This window comes from Nomascus leucogenys, chromosome 3, assembly GCF_006542625.1.
Source record: "Nomascus leucogenys isolate Asia chromosome 3, Asia_NLE_v1, whole genome shotgun sequence".
NCBI lineage: Eukaryota > Metazoa > Chordata > Mammalia > Primates > Hylobatidae > Nomascus > Nomascus leucogenys.
The window spans coordinates 19,965,418-19,991,180 of record NC_044383.1 but is presented as its reverse complement, the minus strand read 5'-3'; the positions used below and the strand labels follow the sequence as shown (position 1 = coordinate 19,991,180).

Below are 25,763 nucleotides of genomic sequence, written 5' to 3'. Positions count from 1 at the left end.
TTCAGCTTGGTGACTAATGAAGTCCCATCAAGAAATATTATTCACAGGATAAGCCAACCAGGCACTCAAGTATAGTGCGATCTGACCCCGGGCAGACTCCATGTAGGACCCTATAGATGTGCCAAGTCCCAATCCTCTTCCTGCTGTTCAAAGATGAGAAAACCAAGACTCGATAATACAGTTGGCTCACCCAACGTCAAGGGAGTAGAAAGCTGGGACTTGGCTTCTTCTCTTCACTTCCAATCAGGTGCTCATGACCCTGCTAAATGTCAACACTACCTTGCCGGGTCATAGCATCCCCCAAGTGAAAAGATGCAAAGCCTGAGCCCTCGTTTCCACTCCCCTCATTGTGCAGAGCTGGAGAGACACATAATTCCTCCTGCAAGACTTTGAATTCTTTGGGGAAAAGATGTCCAGCTAAATAAAATGCTGACCTATTTGAGTGTAATGATTAGGATTTCTTCTGTCCTGTTACCACCCCTGCAGACTGGACCCCTGACCAGTATGACTACAGCTACGAGGATTATAATCAGGAAGAGAACACCAGTAGCACACTTACCCACCCTGAGAATCCTGATTGGTACTACACTGAGGACCAAGCTGGTAGGTACCAAATCTCTTTCAGGGACTCTCCTGGGAGAAGGTCAGAGGGGAGTATATGTGGGACCACGTGCAAGGGCCTCTCTCTCCTCCTCTCTGGCCAGCATTGTGAAATAGCTATGGAAGAAATTATTTGGACTGGCTTTTTTTTCTGTTAGACTTATATGTTATGAGGACTGGGGAGGTTCTTAGAGACCATCTCCCCTACCCTCAAATGACAGATGAGGTAAGTGAGGCTAAGAGAGGAGCTGACTTGGCCAAGGTCATGCAGCAAGTTAATGCAGTATTGTCCAGGTTTCCTGATGCTGTGAATAGCAGCTGTGTTCAAAATCATTCCCATAGCTTAGATTACAGACCCTAAGGATGCAGGAAGTCCATGTCAGCTTTGAGCACCAGACTGTAGCATGTACACATTCAGCTTTGGGACTTTCCTTCCCTCCTGTCTTTGCCAGGACTTTTCCTTCCCTTTCACCTTTTTCTTTCTCCCTTCACTCTTTAGAAACTTTCCACAGTTGTTAGATTGTATGTGTGTGTGTGCATATGTGTGTGTGTGTATTCACACACATGTGCTCCTACCACACTTGTTTTTGTTTTCGTGGCTTCTTAACCCAAGCAATGGGACAGAAAAGAAAATAAGAAGCTGGGTCCAAGCAACACCATGTGACTAATCCAGGAGAAGGAATGGAAAGCACTTAGCAGCTGGAATAAAAGCTGTGTAACTGTGCAAAGTGGCCTGGAAGGCAGGGCCAAGATACAGGGCATGGGGGAACATCAGAAGGGACCATCAAAACAAGAGCAGGGCCCAGGGATCCTAGTTCCTGAACCAAAGAACAATGTGTGTGAACAGAAGGATAAAGAATTCCCCAAGGGAAGATCCATTCAGACAACCATGAAAAGCCACAGGCACAGATGAAATATGACAAAATCTAACTGAACAAGTAGTTGAAGAAAGATGAAGGCCACTGGGTCATTTCCTCCTCGCCGCCAATTCTTCTGTCACCCTCTTGCCTTTGGTCTTCTCTCCTGATGTTCAGAAAGCCTGCGTTTCATTAGGGGTGGGTTTTCTTTCCCCACTCCTGACCTCCACCCCTGGGCACTGGAAGTAGGGGAGGTCTTTAGGCTTGTGAAATACCTTCAGCATCAGAGACAGACCCTGTGGCACTCCCAGCAAGACTGGGAGGAGAAAAACACTGATGAGGGAAAAGGGGAGTTTCTCAATGAGAAAGGCCCCGTCCAAAGCCAGGCCGAGGGGAGACAGTCATGGTTCCTTCTCGCCTCTCTTCTCACTAACCTGAATCCCTCTCTCTGCTCAGGTGACTGCAGTTTTCCTTGCTGTTTAAGGACAACATATGTTTTCCTCCTTTCCCCAGTTTCTGGCTCGGTATTTACTCTCTCATGTGGGGCAGGAGACTGAAATTAGGTGAAAAAGTGGGGGGCTTCTCACCTGCCTTTCCTTACCAACATTGCCTTCTTCCTGTGTGTCTTAGATCCGTGCCAGCCCAACCCCTGTGAACATGGTGGGGACTGCCTCGTCCACGGGAGCACTTTCACGTGCAGCTGCCTGGCCCCTTTCTCTGGGAATAAGTGTCAGAAAGGTGAGTCCATCATCACTAGTCCATTCTTCCCTCTGAGTTAAACAAAAGGCAGTCCTTTCTATGTGAGAAAGCACTGTGTGATGCCATGGGAAGGATTATAACTACCAATACTGTATCATGCATAGTGGATTCCTCTGCAGAGTCCGGGGCAGCCTCTCACTGGATCCTCACCCCTGCACTGTGAGATGGAACTAGTACATCCATTCTCCAGATGGGAAGATTGAGGCTGAGAGGGGATAAGGGCTGGACGGCAACCAAGATGTATTCCAAACTCAGGACTTTGTGCTTAGAGTGTTTAGTCTAACTGCAACAGAGCAGTGTTGTCCTCAAATGGGAGAGCAGGGAGGATCTCAGGGCACATGAGAGCCAACCCAGTTAGAGAAAGGGAACCCAGAGAGTGAGGGCATTTGATCAAGGTCGCACAGCTAGCTAGGTGTAGAGCAGAAATTAGAGCCCTCGTGCCTGACTTCTGGCCCATGCTCTTTCATTCTACCATTCTCACTGTGTCTGCTGTTATTGAACTCCTGTGGGCATAACATGAGGCCGTGGAATGAAGCGTCAGGAATAGGACTCCTAAGGGCTAATTTTACCCCTAGAGAAAACCTGGATTCAGGCTGCTCTAGCAACCATCTTACTTGGTGGAGGGCAAGGGGGGTCTTAGGTATATGTACAGCTTTGTGGTTGACTTCTTCCTTCGGTGCCCTCTTCACTTATTCTTTTCATTTTCAATCCTGCAACTTCTTCAATAAATTTTGCAGGATGGTTGAGAATATCGAGTATAAACACAGTGTCTGGGCTCACTCCTCAACTTCTCAGAAAAGTGACAAAACTGTAAATGCACTCTGAAGTTAGCTAGAAAATGAAGAGACTAAAATTGCAGCTCTGTTTGGTGAAGGTGTAACAATTATCAAAGTTTTTTTATTAAGATAGAAAAATTAAGACTGTGGGCATGGGAAGCAATGTGGGAGACAATCCGCCATGACCCAAAAATTAGACAGACGCCTTGTCCTGGCATAGCCTAGTGTTTCAGGACCACGGACAAGGCTACAGACACTGTCAGTCATCCCACCCCCAAACATTGTATTGTACATGTATCCCTCTAAGGAAAATGTGCCCCAAATAATGTCTTACGTTATGGATCTCCTACAGTGCAAAATACGTGCAAGGACAACCCATGTGGCCGGGGCCAATGTCTCATTACCCAGAGTCCTCCCTACTACCGCTGTGTCTGTAAACACCCTTACACAGGTCCCAGCTGCTCCCAAGGTAAGTGGTGGAGGCCCCTTCGACGCTAGACTCTCTGTGCCCTATCTTGTACCTGCACCCTTCTGCATGGAAGGCCAGATGTATCTGATGTTTTTGTGGCAGGCACCCAAGATGGTCCTTTTCCCTAGGCTTTCTAAAGATTCATTATCCTTGGATTGACACCATCCAATGGGAATTGACTGGTCTGTGTCCCTTCCCATCCAAAATGAATCATCTTGAAACTCACTTCTTCCAGGAAGTAGACCCTGATCTATTCCTGAGAGGGACCAAGTCGGGGAATGAATACATATCGAGTCCCTGCTATGAGGAAGGCATTGTCTCAGGAAATTTACGTTCTGTTTTGCTTTCTCCAAAAACACCTCAAGGAAGGGCTTTACAGATGAAGAACCTGAAATGTAGACAGGCTAACTCATTTGCTCATGACCACATGGGTATCAGCAGGCAGATCTCTACCTAGCTCAGACGGGGCCCAGCACTCCTGCTCCGTCCATGCTTCTTCGTTTCCTTACTGAGTGACCCATCTGCTCATGCACTTAGGCATGGCCTTCAGCCAGATTGCTTCATCCACATTTGCTTATGTTCTTAAGGCTTCTGTGTACACTTCCTAGAGTGTCAGTGGATCTGTCTTTCCCCTCTGGTGACCCATCTTTCATGAAAGGATGGACACCATTAGAATGCCACCACTGTCTCCTTGTCATCTCAGACATGGGCTGCAACTCCTTCTGAAGAGCCTTCCCGGCCCCATTCCTGTGTTCACAGTGGTTCCTGTATGCAGGCCAAACCCCTGCCAGAATGGGGCTACCTGCTCCCGGCATAAGCGGAGATCCAAGTTCACCTGTGCCTGTCCTGACCAGTTCAAGGGGAGATTCTGTGAAATAGGTATGGGTCTCTGCCACCATCAGGGCCACAAGTGAGGCCTCTGGAACCCTTTTCTCTCTGGGTTTTCCTGCCAGAATGTGGTTCAAATCAAGTTTCCCAAACTCTACTATTGCCTCAGCCTTCTCGCCTGAGGGGATAGGGCATGTCTGGCTTCGTGTAAGGAAAGTAATAAACTGGGGTGTAGTGCAGGCAAGTCAAACCACCTGGGCATCCCTAGGCCTCAGCCCACCTTCCATCAGTTCTTGTGTGAGCCAGAATTAAATAACTAAGCTCCCACACCCTACAACCACTATATTTCATGTTTTAAGCAGGATTAAATGTGGGACATTCAACCCTTTTTTTTCTGAAATTTGGGGTGAAATCTCAGGGCGATAAATATGCAGGTCCAGTTCTCTCACCACTTGACATACCCACCAAGCCCTTTTTGGGAGCAGCATGCCAGTGGCTGTTGGTTCTCACATTGCTACCTGCTCTCTCGGAGGTTCTGATGACTGCTATGTTGGCGATGGCTACTCTTACCGAGGGAAAATGAATAAGACAGTCAACCAGCACGCATGCCTTTACTGGAACTCCCACCTCCTCTTGCAGGAGAATTACAACATGTTTATGGAGGATGCTGAAACCCATGGGATTGGGGAGCACAATTTCTGCAGGTAACATTTACCTTATTTATGCTCAGTTGATTTTGATCACTTATTTTAAAACGGATCATTGAAACTCATCAGCCTCCTTTCTTTTTTTTTTTTTTTATTATACTTTAGGGTTTTAGGGTACATGTGCACAATGTGCAGGTTTGTTACATATGTATCCATGTGCCATGTTGATTTCCTGCACCCATTAACTCGTCATTTAGCATTAGGTGTATCTCCTAATGCTGTCCCTCCCACCTCCCCCCACCCCACAACAGTCCCCGGAGTGTGATGTTCCCCTTCCTGTGTCCATGAGTTCTCATTGTTCAATTCCCACCTATGAGTGAGAACATGCGGTGTTTGGTTTTTTGTCCTTGCGATAGTTTACTGAGAATGATGTTTTCCAGTTTCATCCATGTCCCTACAAAGGACACGAACTCATCATTTTTTATGGCTGCATAGTATTCCATGGTGTATATGTGCCACATTTTCTTAATCCACTCTATCGTTGTTGGACATTTGGGTTGGTTCCAACTCTTTGCTATTGTGAATAGTGCCGCAATAAACATACGTGTGCATGTGTCTTTATAGCAGCATGATTTATAGTCCTTTAGGTATATACCCAGTAATGGGATGGCTGGGTCAAATGGTATTTCTAGTTCTAGATCCCTGAGGAATCGCCACACTGACTTCCACAATGGTTGAACTAGTTTACAGTCCCACCAACAGTGTAAAAGTGTTCCTATTTCTCCACATCCTCTCCAGCACCTGTTGTTTCCTGATTTTTTAATGATGGCCATTCTAATTGGTGTGAGATGGTATCTCACTGTGATTTTGATTTGCATTTCTCTGATGGCCAGTGATGATGAGCATTTCTTCATGTGTTTTTTGGCTGCATAAATGTCTTCTTTTGAGAAGTGTCTGTTCATGTCCTTTGCCCACTTTTTGATGGGGTTGTTTGTTTTTTTCTTGTAAATTTGTTTGAGTTCATTGTAGATTCTGGATATTAGCCCTTTGTCAGATGAGTAGGTTGCAAAAATGTTCTCCCATTCTGTAGGTTGCCTGTTCACTCTGATGGTAGTTTCTTTTGCTGTGCAGAAGCTCTTTAGTTTAATGAGATCCCATTTGTCAATTTTGCCTTTTGTTGCCATTGCTTTTGGCGTTTTAGACATGAAGTCCTTGCCCACGCCTATGTCCTGAATGGTATTGCCTAGGTTTTCTTGTAGGATTTTAATGGTTTTAGGTCTAACATATAAGTCTTTAATCCATCTTGAATTAATTTTTGTATAAGGTGTAAGGAAGGGATCCAGTTTCAGCTTTCTACATATGGCTAGCCAGTTTTCCCAGCACCAATTATTAAATAGGGAATCCTTTCCCCATTTCTTGTTTTTGTCAGGTTTGTCAAAGATCAGATAGTTGTAGTTATGCGGCATCATTTCTGAGGGCTCTGTTCTGTTCCATTGATCTATGTCTCTGTTGTGGTACCAGTACCATGCTGTTTTGGTTACTGTAGCCTTGTAGTATAGTTTAAAGTCAGGTAGCGTGATGCCTCCAGCTTTGTTCTTTTGGCTTAGGATTGACTTGGCGATGCGGGCTCTTTTTTGGTTCCATATGAACTTTAAAGTAGTTTTTTCCAATTCTGTGAAGAAAGTCATTGGTAGCTTGATGGGAATGGCATTGAATCTATAAATTACCTTGGGCAGTATGGCCATTTTCACGATATTGATTCTTCCAACCCATGAGCATGGAATGTTCTTCCATTTGTTTGTATCCTCTTTTATTTCATTGAGCAGTGGTTTGTAGTTCTCCTTGAAGAGGTCCTTCACATCCCTTGTAAGTTGGATTCCTAGGTATCCATTCTCTTTGAAGCAATTGTGAATGGGAGTTCACTCATGATTTGGCTCTCTGTTTGTCTGTTATTGGTGTACAAGAATGCTTGTGATTTTTGTACATTAATTTTGTATCCTGAGACTTTGCTGAAGTTGCTAATCAGCTTAAGGAGGTTTTGGGCTGAGACAATGGGGTTTTCTAGATATACAATCATGTCATCTGCAAACAGGGACAATTTGACTTCCTCTTTTCCTAATTGAATACCCTTTATTTCCTTCTCCTGCCTGATTGCTCTGGCCAGAACTTCCAGCACTATGTTGAATAGGAGCGGTGAGAGAGGGCATCCCTGTCTTGTGCCAGTTTTCAGAGGGAATGCTTCCAGTTTTTGCCCATTCAGTATGATACTGGCTGTGGGTTTGTCATAGATAGCTCTTATTGTTTTGAGATATGTCCCATCAATACCTAATTTATTGAGAGTTTTTAGCATGAAGGGTTGTTGAATTTTGTCAAAGGCCTTTTCTGCATCTATTGAGATAATCATGTGGTTTTTGTCTTTGGTTCTGTTTATATGCTGGATTACATTTATTGATTTGCGTATGTTGAACCAGCCTTGCATCCCAGGGATGAAGCCCACTTGATTATGGTGGATAAGCTTTTTGATGTGCTGCTGGATTCGGTTTGCCAGTATTTTATTGAGGATTTTTGCATCAATGTTCATCAAGGATATTGGTCTGAAATTCTCTTTTTTGGTTATGTCTCTGCCGGGCTTTGGTATCAGGACGATGCTGGCTTCGTAAAATGTGTTAGGGAGGATTCCCTCTTTTTCTATCGATTGAAATAGTTTCAGAAGGAATGGTACCAGTTCCTCCTTGTACCTCTGGTAGAATTCAGCTGTGAATCCATCAGGTCCTGGACTCTTTTTGGTTGGTAAGCTATTGATTGTTGCCACAATTTCAGAACCTGTTATTGGTCTATTCAGAGATTCAACTTCTTCCTGGTTTAGTCTTGGGAGGGTGTATTTGTCGAGGAATTTATCCATTTCTTCTAGATTTTCTAGTTTATTTGCATAGAGGTGTTTGTAGTATTCTCTGATGGTAGATTGTATTTCTGTGGGATCGGTGGTGATATCCCCTTTTTCGTTTTTTATTGCATCTATTTGATTCTTCTCTCTTTTCTTCTTTATTAGTCTTGCTAGCGGTCCATCAATTTTGTTGATCTTTTCAAAAAACCAGCTCCTGGATTCATTAATTTTTTGAAGGGTTTTTTGTGTCTCTATTTCCTTCAGTTCTGCTCTGATTTTAGTTATTTCTAACCTTCTGCTAGCTTTTGAATGTGTTTGCTCTTGCTTTTCTAGTTCTTTTAATTGTGATGTTAGGGTGTCAATTTTGGATCTTTCCTGCTTTCTCCTGTGGGCATTTAGTGCTATAAATTTCCCTCTACACACTGCTTTGAACGTGTCCCAGAGATTCTGGTATGTTGTGTCTTTGTTCTCGTTGGTTTCAAAGAACATCTTTATTTCTGCCTTCATTTCATTATGTACCCAATAGTCATTCAGGAGCAGGTTGTTCAGTTTCCATGTAGTTGAGCGGTTTTGAGTGAGTTTCTTAATCCTGAGTTCTAGTTTGATTGCACTGTGGTCTGAAAGACAGTTTGTTATAATTTCTGTTCTTTTACATTTGCTGAGGAGAGCTTTACTTCCAACTATGTGGTCAATTTTGGAATAGGTGTGGTGTGGTGCTGAAAAAAATGTATATTCTGTTGACTTGGAGTGGAGAGTTCTGTAGATGTCTATTAGGTCCACTTTATGTAGAGCTGAGTTCAATTCCTGGATATCCTTGTTAACTTTCTGTCTCGTTGATCTGTCTAATGTTGACAGTAGGGTGTTAAAATCTCCCATTATTATTGTGTGGGAGTTTAAGTCCCTTTGTAGGTCACTGAGGACTTGCTTTATGAATCTGGGTGCTCCTGTGTTGGGTGCATATATATTTAGGATAGTTAGCTCTTCTTGTTGAATTGATCCCTTTACCATTATGTAATGGCCTTCTTTGTCTCTTTTGATCTTTGTTGGTTTAAAGTCTATTTTATCAGAGACTAGGATTGCAACCCCTGCCTTTTTTTGTTTTCCAGTTGCTTGATAGATCTTTCTCCATCCCTTTATTTTGAGTCTATGTGTGTCTCTGCACGTGAGATGGGTTTCCTGAATACAGCACACTGATGGGTCCTGACTCCTTATCCAGTTTGCCAGTCTGTGTCTTTTGATTGGAGCATTTAGCCCATTTACATTAAACATTAATATTGTTATGTGTGAATCTAATCCTGTCATTATGATGTTAGTTGGTTATTTTGCTCGTTAGTTGCTATAGTTTCTTCCTAGCCTCGATGGTCTTTACAATTTGGCGTGTTTTTGCAGTGGCTGGTACCAGTTGTTCCTTTCCATGTTTAGTGCTTCCTTCAGGAGCTCTTTTAGGGCAGGCCTGGTGGTGACAAAATCACTCAGCATTTGCTTGTCTGTAAAGTATTTTATTTCTCCTTCACTTATGAAGCTTAGTTTGGCGGGATAGGAAATTCTGGGTTGAAAATTCTTTTCTTTAAGAATGTTGAATATCGGCCCCCACTCTCTTCTGGCTTGTAGAGTTTCTGCTGAGAGATCAGCTGTTAGTCTGATGGGCTTCCCTTTGTGGGTAACCCGACCTTTCTCTCTGGCTGCCCTTAACATTTTTTCCTTCATTTCAACTTTGGTGAATCTGACAATTATGTGTCTTGGAGTTGCTCTTCTCGAGGAGTATCTTTGTGGCGTTCTCTGTATTTCCTGAATCTGAATGCTGGCCTGCTTTGCTAGATTGGGGAAGTTCTCCTGGATAATATCTTGCAGAGTGTTTTCCAACTTGGTTCCATTCTCCCCATCATTTTCAGGTACACCAATCAGACGTAGGTTTGGTCTTTTCACATAGTCCCAAATTTCTTGGAGGCTTTGTTCATTTCTTTTTATTCTTTTTTTCTCTAAACTTCCCTTCTTTCTTCATTTCATTCATTTCATCTTCCATCAGCGATACCCTTTCTTCCAGTTGATCGCATCTGCTACTGAGTCTTCTGCAATCTTCGCGTAGTTCTCGAAACTTGGCTTTCAGCTCCATCAGCTCCTTTAAGCCCTTCTCTCCATTGGTTATTCTACTTATCCATTCTTCTAATTTTTTTTCAAAGTTTTTAGCTTCTTTGCTATTGTTTTGAATTTCCTCCCGTAGCTCAGAGTAGTTTGATCGTCTGAAGCCTTCTTCTCTCAACTCGTCAAAGTCATCCTCCATCCAGCTTTGTTCCGTTGCTGGTGAGGAACTGCGTTCCTTTGGAGGAGGAGAGGTGCTCTGTTTTTTAGAGTTTCCAGTTTTTGTGTTCTGTTTTTTCCCCATCTTTGTGGTTTTATCTACTTTTTGTCTTTGATGATGGTGATGTACAGATGGGTTTTTGGTGTGGATGTCCTTTCTGTTTGTTAGTTTTCCTTCTACCAGACAGGCCCCTCAGCTGCAGGTCTGTTGGAGTTTACTAGAGGTCCACTCCAGACCCTGTTTGGCTGGGTGTCAGCAGCGGTGGCTGCAGAACAGCGGATTTTCGTGAGACCACAGATTCAGCTGTCTGATAGTTCCTCTGAAAGTTTTGTCTCAGAGGAGTACCCGGCTGAATGAGGTGTCAGTCTGTCCCTACTGGGGGGGTGCCTCCCAGTTAGGCTGCTCAGGGGTGAGGGACCCACTTTAGGAGGCAGTCTGTCCGTTCTCAGATCTCCAGCTGTGTGCTGGGAGAACCACAACTCTCTTCAAAGCTGTCAGTCAGACAGGGACATTTAAGTCTGTGGAGTTTCTTGCTGAGTTTTTGTTTGTCTGTGCCCTGCCCCCAGAGGTGGAGCCTACAGAGGCAGGCAGGCCTCCTTGAGCTGTGGTGGGCTCCACCCAGTTCGAGCTTCCTGGCTGCTTTGTTTACCTAAGCAAGCCTGGGCAATGGCGGGCGCCCCTCCCCCAGCCTCGCTGCCGCCTTGCAGCTTGATCTCAGACTGCTGTGCTAGCAATCAGTGAGACTCCGTGGGCATAGGACCCTCCGAGCCAGGTGCGGGACACAATCTCCTAGTGTGCCGTTTTCCAGGCCCGTTGGAAAAGCGCAGTATTAGGATGGGACTGACCCGATATTCCAGGTGCCGTCTGTTTCCCCTTTCTTTGACCCCTTGCGCTTCCCGAGTGAGGCAATGCCTCGCCCTGCTTCGGCTCGCGCACAGTGCGCTTCACCGACTGTCCTGTACCCACTGTTAGGCACTCCCTAGTGAGATGAAACCGGTACCTCAAGCAGAAATGCAGAAATCATCCGTCTTCTGTGTCGCTGGGGCTGGGAGCTGGAGACCGGAGCTGTTCCTATTCGGCCATCTTGGCTCCACCCTCCCAGCCTCCTTTCTAGGAAGCTTTTCTTACTCAGGAAGGTGATGTTACGCTGCTGTAGTAAACAACTGCCAAATCTCAGTGGCTCAAATACATCAAAGTCTATTTCTGGGCCGGTCGCTGTGGTTCATGCCTATAATCCTAGCACTTTCAGAGGCTGAGGCAGGCAGATTGCTTGAGCCCAAGAGTTCGAGGCCAGCCTGGGCAAAATGGCAAAACTCTGTCTCTACCAAAAAAAAAAAAAAAAAAAAAAAATAGCTCAATGTGGTGGTCAGCACCTGCGGCCCCAGCTAATCAGGAGGCTGAGATGGGAGGATCATCTGAACCCAGGAGATCGAGGATGCAGTGAGCCACTGCACTCCAGCCTGGGTGACAGAGTGAGACCCTGTCTCAAAAAAAAAAAGAAAAAAGAAAAAAGTCTATTTCTTACTAATGTTCCATGTGTCATGTGGGTTGGTGGTGATGATGGTAGGGGATTCAGCTCCACAGACGTACTCAAATACTCAGGATCGGCAAGAAGAGACTGGGAAATGAAGCATGAGTTTTTCTCTACCTCAACCTAGAAGGGACACATCCTCTCCCCACACATACTTTGTTGGTCAGAAATAATCACATGAGCCACATAACTTCCAGGCAGAGATGGAGAAGGGCAAGTGGAATGTCTGTTGAAGGTGACGGTCTCTGGCCCAAGGATGTTCAGGCTTTCCCATGTGAGGGCAATGCCACCACCCTCCCTGGTGGTGATCTAGTTTCCTTCTCCCTTTTCTGCTGCCTCCAGGCCACTCTGTTGGCTTCCTGCCACTACCCTTTGTCTAGCCAAGGCCAATGAGTCAGATGAGTTGCAGATTAGGGTGAGGGGGTCTTTGTATGGCTTTGAACTGGCTTCATAAATGAGGATTTTTTCTTGTTTTGTTTTTTTGTTTGTTTGTTTGTTTTTTTGAGACAGAGTCTCACTCTGTCACCCAGGCTAGAGTGCAGTGGCACCATCTCAGCTCACTGCAACCTCTGCCTCTCAGATTCAAGCGATTCTTCTGCCTCAGCCTTCCAAGTAGCTGGGATTATAGGCGCGCACCACCACACCCGGCTAATTTTTGTGCTTTTAATAGAGATGGGTTTCACCATCTTGGCCAGCCTGGTCTTGAACTCCTGGCCTCATGATCCACCTACCTCGGCCTCCCAAAGTGCTGGGATTACAGGCGTGAGCCACTGCAACAGGCCACGAAGTTTTTTTGTTTTTTTTTCCCACAAAACACGAGTACCTTCCACTTGCACTCACTTTGAGCTGTTCCCTTTGTGGAGCTGTCTTCGGGGGTGGCGGGGAGGGGGGCCTCTTAGCAGCCTTTCTCAGAGGATTCCCATGCATAGAATTCAAAGGCTCAGGCAGAGGAACCCAACTCTCACCATGCTTATGTGATGATTTTACTCTCCTGATATAGAAAGGTCTTCAACAGGGATCTCATTTCTTTTCCTACACATAATTTGATATGCCCTGTGGATCTGGCATGAGACTTGGGACTGCTTCCTCATCCTTAAGATTTTCCTCTAGAAGTCAAGGTTTTGCCAAAAAAAATACTATAAACACCCTTCTGTGCTAAGGTTTTCTAACCTGTTGGAGGATTCAAAGAAATGTGGTCCCAGGAGGAGCACAAGAGTCTGGCACCTTCTTATCTAAAGGTTCTTTAATAAGATCCAGTGGGTTCACCAAGCCTTCACTCTGAGTTGTTTTGTTTTGTATTTTAGAAACCCAGATGCAGATGAAAAACCCTGGTGCTTTATTAAAGTTAACAATGACAAGGTGAAATGGGAATACTGTGATGTCTCAGCCTGCTCAGCCCAAGGTAAAGGCCATGGCTGTCCAGAAGCCCAGGGGGTTGGGGGGATGGAGATTTGTAGGGAGATGTCCCTGGCACCTGGTCCCTCCCTCACCCCGTTCTTCCTCCACACCTGCTTTACCAATTCCCAGCCCAACTGCCCAACTGTCTGCACCCACCAGGATGCCAAGTGGGTCTGGATACCTTTGTGGGTTTAGATCAGGTAGTCCAATTCTAAATTCATGGTTTCTGACTCCAAATCAGTGCCCTCAACAGATATTTACCCATCTCTTGCTGTTTGCCAGCCACTCTGCTGGGCCCTGGGTGTACAAATGGTAATCAAACTGGCTGGGCTCCCATAGCCTCTCAGGATGCAAAGCATTCAAATTCCAGCCTCACAGTATTCCTGGCCATCTGTCCTGGCCCCACTCTGTGCCCACATCTGGAATGATGTGCCCTTTCACCCTGACCAGTGGGATTCCCTCCCTGAGCAGTTTCACATATGTGCCTTTGATCTTATGGTCACTTCTGTCTATAACACTCCATCCCATATCTGTTCTTCTCTATATACAACTATTCTTTGAGAACCAACTCAAATATCCCCTCCTCCAGGAAGTCCTCCTTGATTTCTCAAGTAAAATGTTATCTCTGCCTCCTTACAAACCCTAAGGAACGGGACAAGTCACCACCTATACAACATTTACTGCTCTCTCCTTTTGTATCACAGTCATCTGTGCAAATGTCTTATCTCACCTATTCTAGTTCATCTGAATATCCTCCCCTCTACGCTGAAAAAGCCTCCACAATTGTAAGTGTGCACTAATAATGAAAGGCGCATTGATGATGCACACTTATAATTGTGGGGGCTTTGTCAAGGTACAGTACATACCCAGTGATGGATTTGTATATTTACATAAACATAATGTGTGTGTGTACATGTCCATCTTAGGAGTCACATACTTTGAAATGGAAGAAAAAAATCTTCATTGTTAATTCTATAGATTTGCTTTATGTTATGTAATGTATTCAACAAATATCAACTGTGCACCTATTGCGTGCCCACCCTGTCTGCACCAGTGCAGTCTCTCAGCTCTGGACACCTGCTCAGCTGTTGGGTTCAGAGTCATACCTCTGCCTGAGCCCTGCTGAGGAACTGGAGGGAGGCTGAATAGGACAATTTATCTTTCTTGTGTCCCACAGACATTGCCCACCCGGAGGAAAAGCCCACTGAGCCACCAACCAAGCTTCCGGGGTTTGACTCCTGTGGAAAGACTGAGATAGCAGAGAGGAAGATCAAGAGAATCTATGGAGGCTTTAAGAGCACGGCGGGCAAGCACCCGTGGCAGGCGTCCCTCCAGTCCTCACTACCTCTGACCGTCTCCATGCCCCAGGGCCACTTCTGTGGGGGGGCACTGATCCACCCCTGCTGGGTGCTCACTGCTGCCCACTGCACCGAGTAGGTGCCGGCTGGGAGCAGGGATCAGGGTGGCTTGAGTGCCTGGGGGTGCTCTCTCCTTCCCCTCTGAGCGGCATCTTGGTAGCTCTGTCAGGATTAGGGGGTCTGATCTGTTCAAGGGCAAAAGAAGGGCTCCTGAAAGCCAGAGGGAAAATAGCTACCATGTCTGGAATGTTTACCATGGGCACTGCATTTATTATGTGACATTTAATCCTCAAAGCTGTCTGCTGGAAGACAAGCTGAGGAAGGTCAGGGATTTTTATCTGTTTTACTAATTGTGGGATCTCCGGTGTCTTGAGCACACCTCTGTATGTAGCAAGTGCTGAGTAAATATTTATGGAGGAAAAGAGTTTATTGTTATTCCCTTTTTGTAAGTGAGGATCTTGAATCTCAGGATTCTTCCTTTACCTTGCCTGAAGTCGTATGGAAAGTTAAGTGGACAAGTAAGATGGAAACTGCATTCTATCTGCTTCTTTGACGTCTTTTGTCCTGCCCTGAACAGAGGAAAGCTTGCTCCTCTGTCTGACGCCATCACTAATGACCCTTCTGAGTCAGATGTCTTCATCCATGCCTCCTGTGCACCTTAGGGAAGCAAGTAACTTCTGGGGAGCTGAAGAGTCACCCCCTCTTCTGAGCTCCCTATGTTCATGGTCAAGGCTGGTCCAACAAAGTCTGGGTTTTGGAGGTGGCCATGAAGGTCTTCCAGTTCACCTTATAGTAAATGATTTCTCTGGGATTCGAGGAGGTGCTCCTCAAGAGAGGTCAAGCAGGCGAACATTAGCACCTGCCAATGGATTTTAGAAGATTAGTTCAAGATGGCAATGGCTGTTTCTTTGGAAGGCCTAGGGAGAATGGGAGGTCTCCCACGAGAAGTGGGTAAAAGTTATAGCTTGCATTTGGAGCTTTCTTCTGTTAATAAAGCACTTCCCTTATATAATCTTATTTGGACCCCACCACAGCAGAGTTCTGTGAGTGAAACAAGGGTTAGAGATGAGGAGGCTGAGTCTGCAGAAGGTCAGATTTGCCAAAGGCCACACAGCTGAGCAGGAGCAGAGCCTTCCTGACCATCTCATTTTCCCTTGCAGCATAAAAACCAGACATCTAAAGGTGGTGCTAGGGGACCAGGATCTGGAGAAAGAAGAATTTCATGAGCAGAGCTTTAGAGTGGAGAAGATATTCAAGTATAGCCACTACAATGAAAGAGATGAGATTCCCCACAATGATATTGGCAAGTTCCTCTTTCATGGCTCTCCTGAGGGTCTTGTCCTGGGTGGATTTCTCTATGACTGGAAAGCTGAAGTTTGGTTCTAGAAGGTGCTGTTGACTGTTTTTGGTCCCTGTGGACCCTGTGAGGTAGGGAATGTATTCCAGGGCTTTTTAGTTTTTGAGGGTATGTGTAAATGTAGATAAATGGGCATATGCTCTTAAACTGAGGGGAAGCAATGCTAGGAACATTGTGCTATGGAATGGGCTTGGCCTGGAATCCCAGCTTCCCAACTTTCTCACCAGGAGCCAGCTCACCTCCCTGTGCCCTCTTTTCTCTTCTATGAAATGGAAACACTGATGCACAACTCTCAGCTTCCTATGTGTCAGGTTACACAATGTGCTTGCAGGCATGCCTGGCCCCTAGCCCCTGGCAGGTGCTCCAGTGCAAATGCAATGACATTCCTAGCTACCAGCTGCTCAGTTCTGTACCCCGTTTCCCTTTTCATGAGATACCCCCCTCCCACCTCTCTCTCCTTCCTCAATAGCTTTTTTCCCCTCTAAAGGCTTGTTTCTTAAAAAATGGATTAGAAATGATTTCAAAGTCAATTATTATTTCTTGACATGACTCTTGCCCTGAAGTGCTACTCCTTCCTGGATGGAAGTTCAAAATATGAAATGACCGTGGAAGATTTTCAGGCATGGCGGGGGCGGGTGGCTTTGCTGTGGCCACTTTCCCGAGCAAGTTGAAGCTGGTGCTTCTCTGACAAAGAGGTGACATTACACCCATTTTCTACCTCTCTCTCCACCTAGCATTGCTCAAGTTAAAGCCAGTGGATGGTCACTGTGCTCTGGAATCCAAATACGTGAAGACTGTGTGCTTGCCTGATGGGTCCTTTCCCTCTGGGAGTGAGTGCCACATCTCTGGCTGGGGTGTTACAGAAACAGGTGAGTTGGCCATGCACTCTCCAATGACTTAGGTGAACTACATCAACCAGAGAAGAAAGGCCAAACTCAACTGCCCTTTTGAAGTTGAAATGAGTGTCATATTCAAAATGCATCAACCAAAGAAAGCATCTGCCTCATTGATCAAGCTCTGGTTAAATTCCTCCACCTGCAGGGAGCCTTCCCTGAGTTTCTCTGATCTCCATATCTGTCCCTGGCCCTACCCCTAAATACTTGAATTTTACCAAGCATTGACCCTGCATTTATGGAGATCTTGCTCCTTCCCTCGGTAGGTTGGAAAGAGGAAAGATCATGGATTTTTGAGTCAGACAGACTGGTATTCAATTCTTGACTTTGTCACTTGAGCAACTGAGTTTTAGCTTCTCAATAATCATACTTACTTCCTAGGCTTGCAAGCATGATCACAGGGGATGATAGGATTCTACAGAGACATTCATTAAGTCAGCCCTTAGAAATGGGGGTCAGGTTCCATTCGTCTCTGTCTGTCTCACAGTACTTTGGTAGGGGTTCTCCACACAGTAGACATTCTATAAAATTGTGTTAAATCCAGCTGTTGATTTGTCTTTAGGATTTGGTCTTATTTTTAAAAGTAACCAAAAGATTACTTTCCTCATAGTACTGGCAATATTATACCCTCTACTACAAAAAAAAAAAAATTCAGAAGGGTGTTTCATGTCTTTCCCAAATACTCAAAATATATTTCTCTTCCTTCCCAAATCTTGTCCTTAATAATGAATAGCGAGAATCACAATAAATAAGTCTGCAGAAATTCCACATATTTGAACAAAGTGAAATGTAATATACAACTTTGAGTCTTTTGAGAAAGATGTCTGGCTAATTGGATTTAGGGTCAGCCAGTAAACTCATTTTACAGCCATTTTCATTGTAGTCCATCTGAACTTGTCAACCTCTGTTCTGCTCAATATGGTATGGTCAGCATGATGATGTCTCAGATGGGAATATTTTGGAGCCTCAGGTTAGAATTATTTTGCTTTTCATAAACAGGCCTCTAAGACTTTATGTTCAAAGCCAATGACATGTTTTGATTGATGTCACTATCTTTACAGGGGAAAATGCCTGCTCTAGGAAGCAGGTAGCCTACTGCACAGGGCACTTCATCCATCCATCCATCCATCCATCCACACATCCATTCATTCACTAAGAATTGTGCCAGCCCTTTTGTTAGGCCTTGGGAATTTTAAAATGGTTAAGATAGCATCTATTTCCTCCTGAACCTCATGTCCTAGTTGGGGAAAGAGAGGAGGGAATATACGATCTGGTCCATCTATCATGACCAGCACAGGATTGCAGGTCTGCACTGGCATGGTGAAGGCTAAAGGTGAGGCTTTTCTGCCCATATCCTGGAAAAACCCTTCCCTTCTGAGCTGAGAGTTGGTAGGCTTCTCCCTGACAATCTGGTTTCTGGTGGGGTTGGTGCCACCCTGGTCCCCACAGTAGTGACTCTTTTCTCTGCCCCTTCCCCACAGGAAAAGGGTCCCGCCAGCTCCTGGATGCCAAAGTCAAGCTGATCGCCAACACTTTGTGCAACTCCCGCCAACTCTATGACCACATGATTGATGACAGTATGATCTGTGCGGGAAACCTTCAGAAACCTGGGCGAGACACCTGCCAGGTCAGAGACTCCAAGTGGTGCTTGCAGAAGGAGAGGCTGGCAGGATGTTTCACTAGGCAGAGGCCCCTTAGAGCCCTGGGCTGGGAGCCAGGTTCAGAGGTCCACCTGTGGTAAAGCTAAGACACAGGTGAGCTCTGTCTGCCCCCTGGTCCCCTGGTGCATCTGCATCCACATCAACCCAGGATGACTCAGCATAATGACCACAGAGGTCACGTTGCCTGCATTGTCTAATTTAACTCTCAGAACATACTGGTGAAGGCAATGTTGTGATCACCATTTTACAGATGCTTAGAGAAGTTATCTTGGCCTATAGCAATTGGGTAGCCAGTGGCAGGGCTGGGATTTGAACAATACAGTCTGCAGGACACCAAAGGGGATTGTGGCCTCACTGTTGGGCAGCATTTCTGAGAATCCCAGTGAACAGGGAACTGTCCAGAAGACCAGTGGCTAGAAGGAGAAAGAAGAAGGCCTAGAGCTAGAGATTTCACAGTAATATTAACTCATCATTAGGACTCGTGTGTGTGTGTGTGTGTGTGTGTGTGTGTGGTGTGTGTGTGTGTTGGGGGGGGGTGTTTTAGCCCTAGAAAACTAAGTATATCTATAGCCTAGGGCCTTTTGGAACCCCAGGTTGCTGAGGCTTGTGACTCAAAGACACTGTTGCAGAGGGAGAAGGTGGTGGCTCCATCAACCAATGCCAAAGTGACTTCTGGCCTTGCCCCAAGTCAAAGCCCATTCCCCATAGTCCCTTTCTCTGTGGGGATCGCATCACACAGGGTCCTTTCTAGAATCCCAGGAACACTTCCATTTAGAATTTTCTGACTGTTGTCCCCATAAGCCTTCTAACTGTCCTGCAAAACAGCATGCCAACATTCAAATCCCAACTCCTTGAGGGAGCCTCCCCGTACAAAGGAACCCACAATGATTTGCTGGCCTTGAACTCACTTTGGGATGGGACATCGAGGTTCCTCTCTCCAGGGTTTGTGGCTCTTCTGTGACTCTCTGTCTCTTCCCAATGAGCCAAGGATGTTCACATACTCAGAGGAGGGGCAGATGGGTGCAATTTGCCCTAAACTCCTTCCTAGAAGATGGTTAAGAAAACAGCTCATTCAGGTTGGGCGTGGTGGCTCAAGCCTGTAATCCCAGCACTTTGGGAGGCTGAGGTGGGCAGATCACTTGAGGTCAGGAGTTCAAGATCAGCCTAGCCAACATGGTGAAACCCCGTCTCTACTGAAATAAAAATATAAAAATTAGGGGACATGGTGGCACATGCCTGTTGTCCCAGCTACTGGGGCTGAGGCAGGAGAATTGCTTGGACCCGGGAAAAGAAGGTTGCAGTGAGCTAAGAGAGTGCCACTGCACTCCAGCCTGGGCAACAAAGTGAGACCCTGTCTCAAAAAAACAAAAACAAACAAACAAAAAAAAACCTCGTTCAATTTCTGAGATAATTGAAGGATTTCACTTGCAGGCTTTGGAAACAAATAGTTGTGAATTCGAAACCTGTTTCTGTCTCTTACTGTATGACTTTTATCAGTGATGAAAGCAATTCTTCAATCTCAGATGCCTAAGCTATAAAATGGAAATCTATCCATAAGATCACAAGGTCATGGCTAAGTTTAAAAGAGAGAATTCATTTTTTAAAAACCTGCCAGTTGTAGTGCTTAAGCAGTATTAAGTTTTCGAGAGCTATCATCCTCAATGTCGTCTTCTCCTCACCATCATCATCCTCGCCACCTTCCATGAGGGTTTAATATGAACCAGGCACTGTTCTATATACTTCACAAGAACCCTGGGGGATGGGGATCTATTGCTATCTATGGTTTACAGTGTGAGAAACTGAGGTCCAAGGTCACATGCCTGGCAGGTGGTAGGGCCTGGCTTGAAACCCAGGAGATCTAACCCCATAGACCATGCTGAGCACCTAGGCTACGCTGCCTTGGAGTCCCCATCCTCCTCCCCTGTGTGTGCTGAGGGCCCCCGAGAACTCACAGTCATAATATCTGCATCACTAAGAGTTGGGAAGTGCAGCTGTGCGGCTCCTCTGTCAAGCCCGCGTGGACTCAGGGACGGAGGACACTGTTATCTATCTTCTCTCCCTTAGAGTCTTGTATCATGTGAGATGTAGGGAAAGCCTTGTATCATGTGAGATGTGGGGAGAGCCTTGTATCATGTGAGATGTGGGGAGAGTCTTGTATCATGTGAGATGTGGGGAGAGTCTTGTATCATGTGAGATGTGGGGAGAGCCTTGTATCATGTGAGATGTGGGGAGAGCCTTGTCACTGCTTTCCAGAGAAGCCCACAGAGGCTGGCAAGGGACGACACCCCATCCCTCCCTGACACCCCCCCGGAGAGAGGTGGGGGCATCTCCAAATGTCTCTGGTTCACGAGGATGAGTTTATGCCTCTGTTTCCCTTAGGGTGACTCTGGAGGCCCCCTGACCTGTGAGAAGGATGGCACCTACTACGTCTATGGGATAGTGAGCTGGGGCCTGGAGTGTGGGAAGAAGCCAGGAGTCTACACCCAAGTTACCAAATTCCTGAAATGGATCAAAGCCACCATCAAAAGTGAAAGTGGCTTCTAAGGTACTGTCTTCTGGACCTCAGAGCCCACTCTCCTTGGCACCCTGACACCGGGAGGCCTCATGGCCGACAATGGACACCCCCAGCGCCTCCAGGGGACCACACAGTGGACTGTCCCTACTCTAAGCAGAGACAATTGCCACCCAGCCTGGGCCTTCCCAGACCAGCATTTGCACAATATCACCAGGCTTCTTCTGCCTCCTTTGGTAACCCAAGGAATGATGGAATCAACACAACATGGTATGTTTGCTTTCCTCAACCAACTGTACCTTCTAGAAAATCAGTGTTCACAGACACTGCCTCCACCACAGGCATCTGCAAATGCAGACTCCAGAATGCCCAGCATCAGCGAAAACCACCATCACATCTTTATTCCTCAGCCGAGACACTCGAGGCACTTAACAGAATCAGCCATCCACGTCTAGGTATCAGAGAGGACCACAAATACAACATTCTCCATTTGCATTCAGAGTTATTTTAATAAAGGCAGATCTGCGATGGGCTGGTGGGCCATTTTTCCAGCTCGCCAAAATCAAAGCCATCTGAAGCATGTCTCTGGTGAGCAAACTTCCTCTCTGGCCTCTCAGGAACCAGGGTGGACATGGCTCACAACAGCAGGGCCTTCTTCCTTTTGACGTGCAGAATCTCAGTAGCATCTGGGTTCACCTCCCCACTCTGATGATCTCCAGCCTCCACTGCTGCTGCCCCCCGCTGCTGAAATCAAACATACCCCCAAGTTAAAATGAAGCTCCCCCGCCCCCGCCCCCGGCCCCGGTTCCCACAGGACACGCTAAGAAGCACAGGGAGCATTTAACAGGCTCACCCTCCCCTTCCTTTTCCCCTCTTCTACCCTCCCCAAGAAAAAGGGCCCTCAAGGCAAGAATGAGAAAGAAGCAAAGCCAATCTCTCATTTAGACCTGGCGTCTTTCTTCTGAACAAAGTAGGGTTCAAAATGCAGACTGTCGTATCCAGCGAGTCCCTGACCCTTTCTGCGAATGTAACGAGCAAGCAGTCAGCACAGCCTGGGCTGCCCTGGCCCGGGATTGATGTAGCCCCGGTAGGTTTGCCTCTGCAGAACTAATGGCTGTGACTTCAGAGAAAGCCCTGCAGGAAGTTTAACCTGCGTGTCATCTGCCTGGTCATCTCAGACCCATGAAATTAGGCGCCTTGTTTGAGCTGCATTTCACACTTCTTTAGAGCTAGCTGACCTTTGGCCAAAAATAAACTTTGAAAAGAAACAATGAGTTTGTCTTTCCCCATGGCCTTGCAAGCCAGGGTGGCTTTGCAGCTTGCTACTCACGTAAGCTCCCTGGAGACCCAGGCCCCTTGCGTTGGCCAGTTCCGCAGCCCGCCGAGCCATTTCCACTTTGTAGGAGCCAGGAGGGGTCCAGCCAACACCTCTGGTCAGGTTCAAGTCTGATTTATACTTGACCTTGAGGGTAAGAGGGAAGCAAGAGGAATATGTCAGCAGGGTTTGGAGCGGTTTGACCATTAAGTAAAGAAGATTAAAAAGGCAGCCACAATATGAGACTATGTTTTCTGTCATCAGTAAAGCCAGAACAAGGGGAGCAAATTTATCATAAGCAGCATCTCCCTGGCACAGGGGCCCCAATGTGCTGTGAGTCCAGCCGGCATGTTGCTGTCTCTTGCATCTTCCCATTCAAGTGACAAAAGTTGCAGTTGGGAGTGGGTGGGGCAGTGACACCTGCTCCACACACTCTGTGGCCTTAGGGAAGCCACTTCCCTTCTCTGGGCTTCAGTTTCTTCCCAGGGAAAGTGCAAAGGCTGGGTTAATAGCTAAGATCCCTTGGAAACAGTTTAGCATAGCCATCAAGAGCTTGGGCCCTCACAGCAAACCAAAAGGGGTTGGTATCCCAGGTCTGTCATTTATTTGTTGTGGGATCTTGAGTAAGTCACTGAACCTCTCTGAGCCTCAAGTTCCTCATCCGTAAAATGAAACAGCCCTGGGGTTGGCATAAGTGCCAGTGGCACGAGGCTTGGAAAGCATTTGACACAGAGCCTGGCCAACAGGAGATACTCGAGAAGTGGTGGTTATTGTTGTTATTCTTTCTGGCACTGAAGTGTTAGGTATCTTGGATTCTCTCTCAGCCCAGCTCCCCCGGAAGCTAACAATGGAACGTGGCATTATGGCTGTCTCTTAGGAAGAGGCACCAGGGGAAGGGCCTCAAGGGAGTGGGTGGAGGTGACTCACATCACTCTGCAGCTGGTGGGCCTTCTGAGCGTGCCTGAGGCCCAGCTGCTCTGGGTCGCAGGTGGGCTGGGGCAGGGGCTGCCTGTAGTGCACATCACTGGCCAGCTGCTGGCTCCTCTTGGCCTGAAGGAGGCCGGGCTGGTCCGTGCTGCTGTGAAACTGGGACCGACTCTTGGCAAAGTCCTTCTTGTACTCATTGTCACTCTGGAGCCTGCCAACGTTGAGGAAATGCTTCATCCTTGGGTCATCGTCGATGCTGCGGTACCCGATCTGCAGGCCTCGGTCCCGCAGGAAAGCTTCTTTGTACCGGAACTGCAAGTCAGAGGAGCAGAGGCGGGTCATGGGTGCCTACCTCCCCCAGGGCCAGCCTCACATATGGAGCCATCCCAGGGCATTCTCAGCAGGAGGCTCAAGAGTGGGTTAAAGGCACAGGCTTTGGATTCAAGTAGACCTTTCTGTGAGGCTCCGTGAGCCTCAGTTTCCCCATCTGATAAAATTGGAGATTGATCTCCACCCCATAGGAGGTTGCAAGGATTCAGCCAGATAGGGACTGAGCTTCATGTCTGGCATCAGCCCTGGCCCACTGAGTGGTGGCTACTGGTATTGTCGCTATTGTGATTAATACTCCAACAGGAAGATAAATGTGCCCATTCTCACATAGGCCACTCTGCCTTTGATTCTTTCCAGCTTTCAGGGACCTAGTCCAGTGCTCCTCAAACCATCTACAGTGAAGGGCCAGTCCCATTTTGATTTGCTTTTTACATTTCCAATGCATCAAAGACCCACGTATGGTACTACTGCATGTGGCTAGTATGTAGTAGTACCACCTGTATTTGGTAACACTCAACCTGGCCTTCACCCTTTTCAATGAGATGAGTCCAGTGATCACATGCTTAGATGTTACAATGTCTAATTGCTAAAAAGAAATTTCAAAAATCACATGCTCTTAATTTCTGTACTTATCCAATTGTGGACCAGCAGGAAACTGTTCCCAGGTGAGCCTCCATCTAGCACTGTGGACACTTGTCTAGCCAATGGTGCCCTCTCTGCAGAATACCTGCTATGTTCCTGACACCGTATATGATTTTGTTTTCATTCCTACATTAATCCGGGAGACAAGATCCCTGTTTCGTAGATGTAGAAAATCAAGTTCAGAGAATTTGAGTAACTTGCCCAAGACAAACAGCCAATTTTCCTAAGTGACTGAGCCAGGATTTGAACTTGTCCATCTAGGGCAACAGCGCCATCTCTTTCTACTCTACCACACTGAACTTCAGCTATAAGAAGTCCTTTTATTGCAAATCAACAACCCAAGCTCATATTCATGGACCTCTTGGTACTCATCCATCGTCTTTTAAGAGTGCCTCTCTAAAAAGAGAGAGAATGGAAATACAGCCCTCCTTGACCACAATTTCTGCCTAAGATGCTAGAAAGTAAAGCCCATTTTTTTTCTTTCATTTAAAATACAGTACGTGTTCAGTTTTGGTGCAGAGAGAGAGATAACCTTGACAGATCCTGGTGGTTTGCCTTTCCACAGAACTGGGAAAACCAGAGAAAAACTCATCAGTGACTGCGGGAGAGAACATGGGGTCTTACATCACTGGCGATCTCCCTGGATGCCCGGGCAGTCTGGAAGGGGATGGCATCCAGCCTGAAGTCATAACTGCCAGCCTGGGTCTGCTCCCAGGAGTTTCTGTAGACTTTCTAGATTGGAAAAACAAAAGCATGAGTAAGCAGGCCGTCACTCCACTGTCTTCCATGTTGCTGGTACTCAGCAGGAGTGGTTCCTAACCTTTGTTGGTTCCCAGGACAGCAGAGCCTATAGCCCCATGTCCACCTTGGGGCTCCTTAGCACTGGGATTGGTGGGGTTGGCCGTAAAAGGCTTCAGCTCTAAGCCCCCAACCCGCTCACCCATTAGGCTCTGCTCTTGTGGGGCTTGTGATCTTTGGGTATGGCTCATTTGCGACATCCCCTTGGTATCAGAAGCCTTCACCCCACTCCTTCCTGTCTTTGCATTCACTTTCAGTGCTTTGGGTTTGCAGCTTCTAGGTGCCAGAATTCAAGCTTCCAGAATCCAGTTTCTTCCCACATGCTGAAAGTGCTGTTCCTTGGGCCTTGGCACTCATGTGTTTGTTAGCTCCACTGACATCTGGAGGGGCCTCAGCCTGGCTTTGATGCCATGCCCTGCACCATCACTATGAGGCATGCTGCATCTCATATACACCCCTGGTGCCTGCACGAAGGGAAGAGCCTTCACCTGAATTAAATTTATTGTCAAGCACCTGACCGAGTACCTGACCCATGTGTTTCATATCTTCCTCTTTCATTTTTTCCCTTTTCAAGTTGTTCTCACACGCCCTCTGGGAGTCTGTAATCATATCCTCTTAGTCCTCAGGTAGACCCACATCACCGATAGAGGCATCAAAATCTTCTGTGCCTTCATGTAGCTAATATTTTTTTTTCAAGATAAGGGAATGGCTCTATAAAAGGAGGCATCTGGAGATCCCAGTGGAGGGCTGTTCTTTATTCAGCCACAGAGAAGGGAGACAGCAGGAGAGGCACATCACCAACAGATGACAAAGTGACAGCCCCAGACCGTGTCGGTTGCTCACTCATTCCACGAGCTACAGCAGGTCAGGGGGCCCTTAAGAACCATCCTTTTGTCTCCTGGAAATGGAGGTCAAGGCTGGC

General features: G+C 46.6%; 2 protein-coding genes across 6 annotated transcripts in view; one reads left to right on the top strand and one right to left on the bottom strand.

Moving 5' to 3' along the window:
• The window catches only part of HABP2 (hyaluronan binding protein 2), a 45,522-nt gene extending 23,425 nt beyond the window's left edge, over positions 1-22,097 (top strand). Inside the window, exons 3-13 of one of the 2 annotated variants that reach the window (XM_003255482.4) lie at positions 487-603; positions 2,088-2,195; positions 3,345-3,461; positions 4,221-4,340; positions 4,822-4,993; positions 12,955-13,052; positions 14,226-14,481; positions 15,567-15,709; positions 16,498-16,632; positions 18,138-18,283; positions 20,697-22,097. In XM_003255482.4, the coding sequence (XP_003255530.2) occupies positions 487-603; positions 2,088-2,195; positions 3,345-3,461; positions 4,221-4,340; positions 4,822-4,993; positions 12,955-13,052; positions 14,226-14,481; positions 15,567-15,709; positions 16,498-16,632; positions 18,138-18,283; positions 20,697-20,861 (1,577 nt within the window). In that variant the 3' untranslated portion in view covers positions 20,862-22,097. The remainder of the gene's footprint in view (positions 1-486; positions 604-2,087; positions 2,196-3,344; positions 3,462-4,220; positions 4,341-4,821; positions 4,994-12,954; positions 13,053-14,225; positions 14,482-15,566; positions 15,710-16,497; positions 16,633-18,137; positions 18,284-20,696) is intronic. The other variant, XM_003255481.4, reaches the window with a different exon arrangement.
• The window catches only part of NRAP (nebulin related anchoring protein), a 74,758-nt gene continuing 70,309 nt past the window's right edge, over positions 21,315-25,763 (bottom strand). For 3 of the 4 annotated variants that reach the window (XM_012505822.2, XM_003255480.4, XM_030806881.1), the window contains 4 exons: positions 24,668-24,775; positions 23,072-23,383; positions 22,160-22,291; positions 21,315-21,570 (listed from right to left, as the gene is read on the bottom strand). In XM_012505822.2, coding sequence (XP_012361276.2) covers positions 21,466-21,570; positions 22,160-22,291; positions 23,072-23,383; positions 24,668-24,775 — 657 coding nt within the window. In that variant the 3' untranslated portion in view covers positions 21,315-21,465. Of the gene's footprint in view, positions 21,574-22,159; positions 22,292-23,071; positions 23,384-24,667; positions 24,776-25,763 lie in introns of all 4 variants that reach the window. The other variant, XM_003255479.4, reaches the window with a different exon arrangement.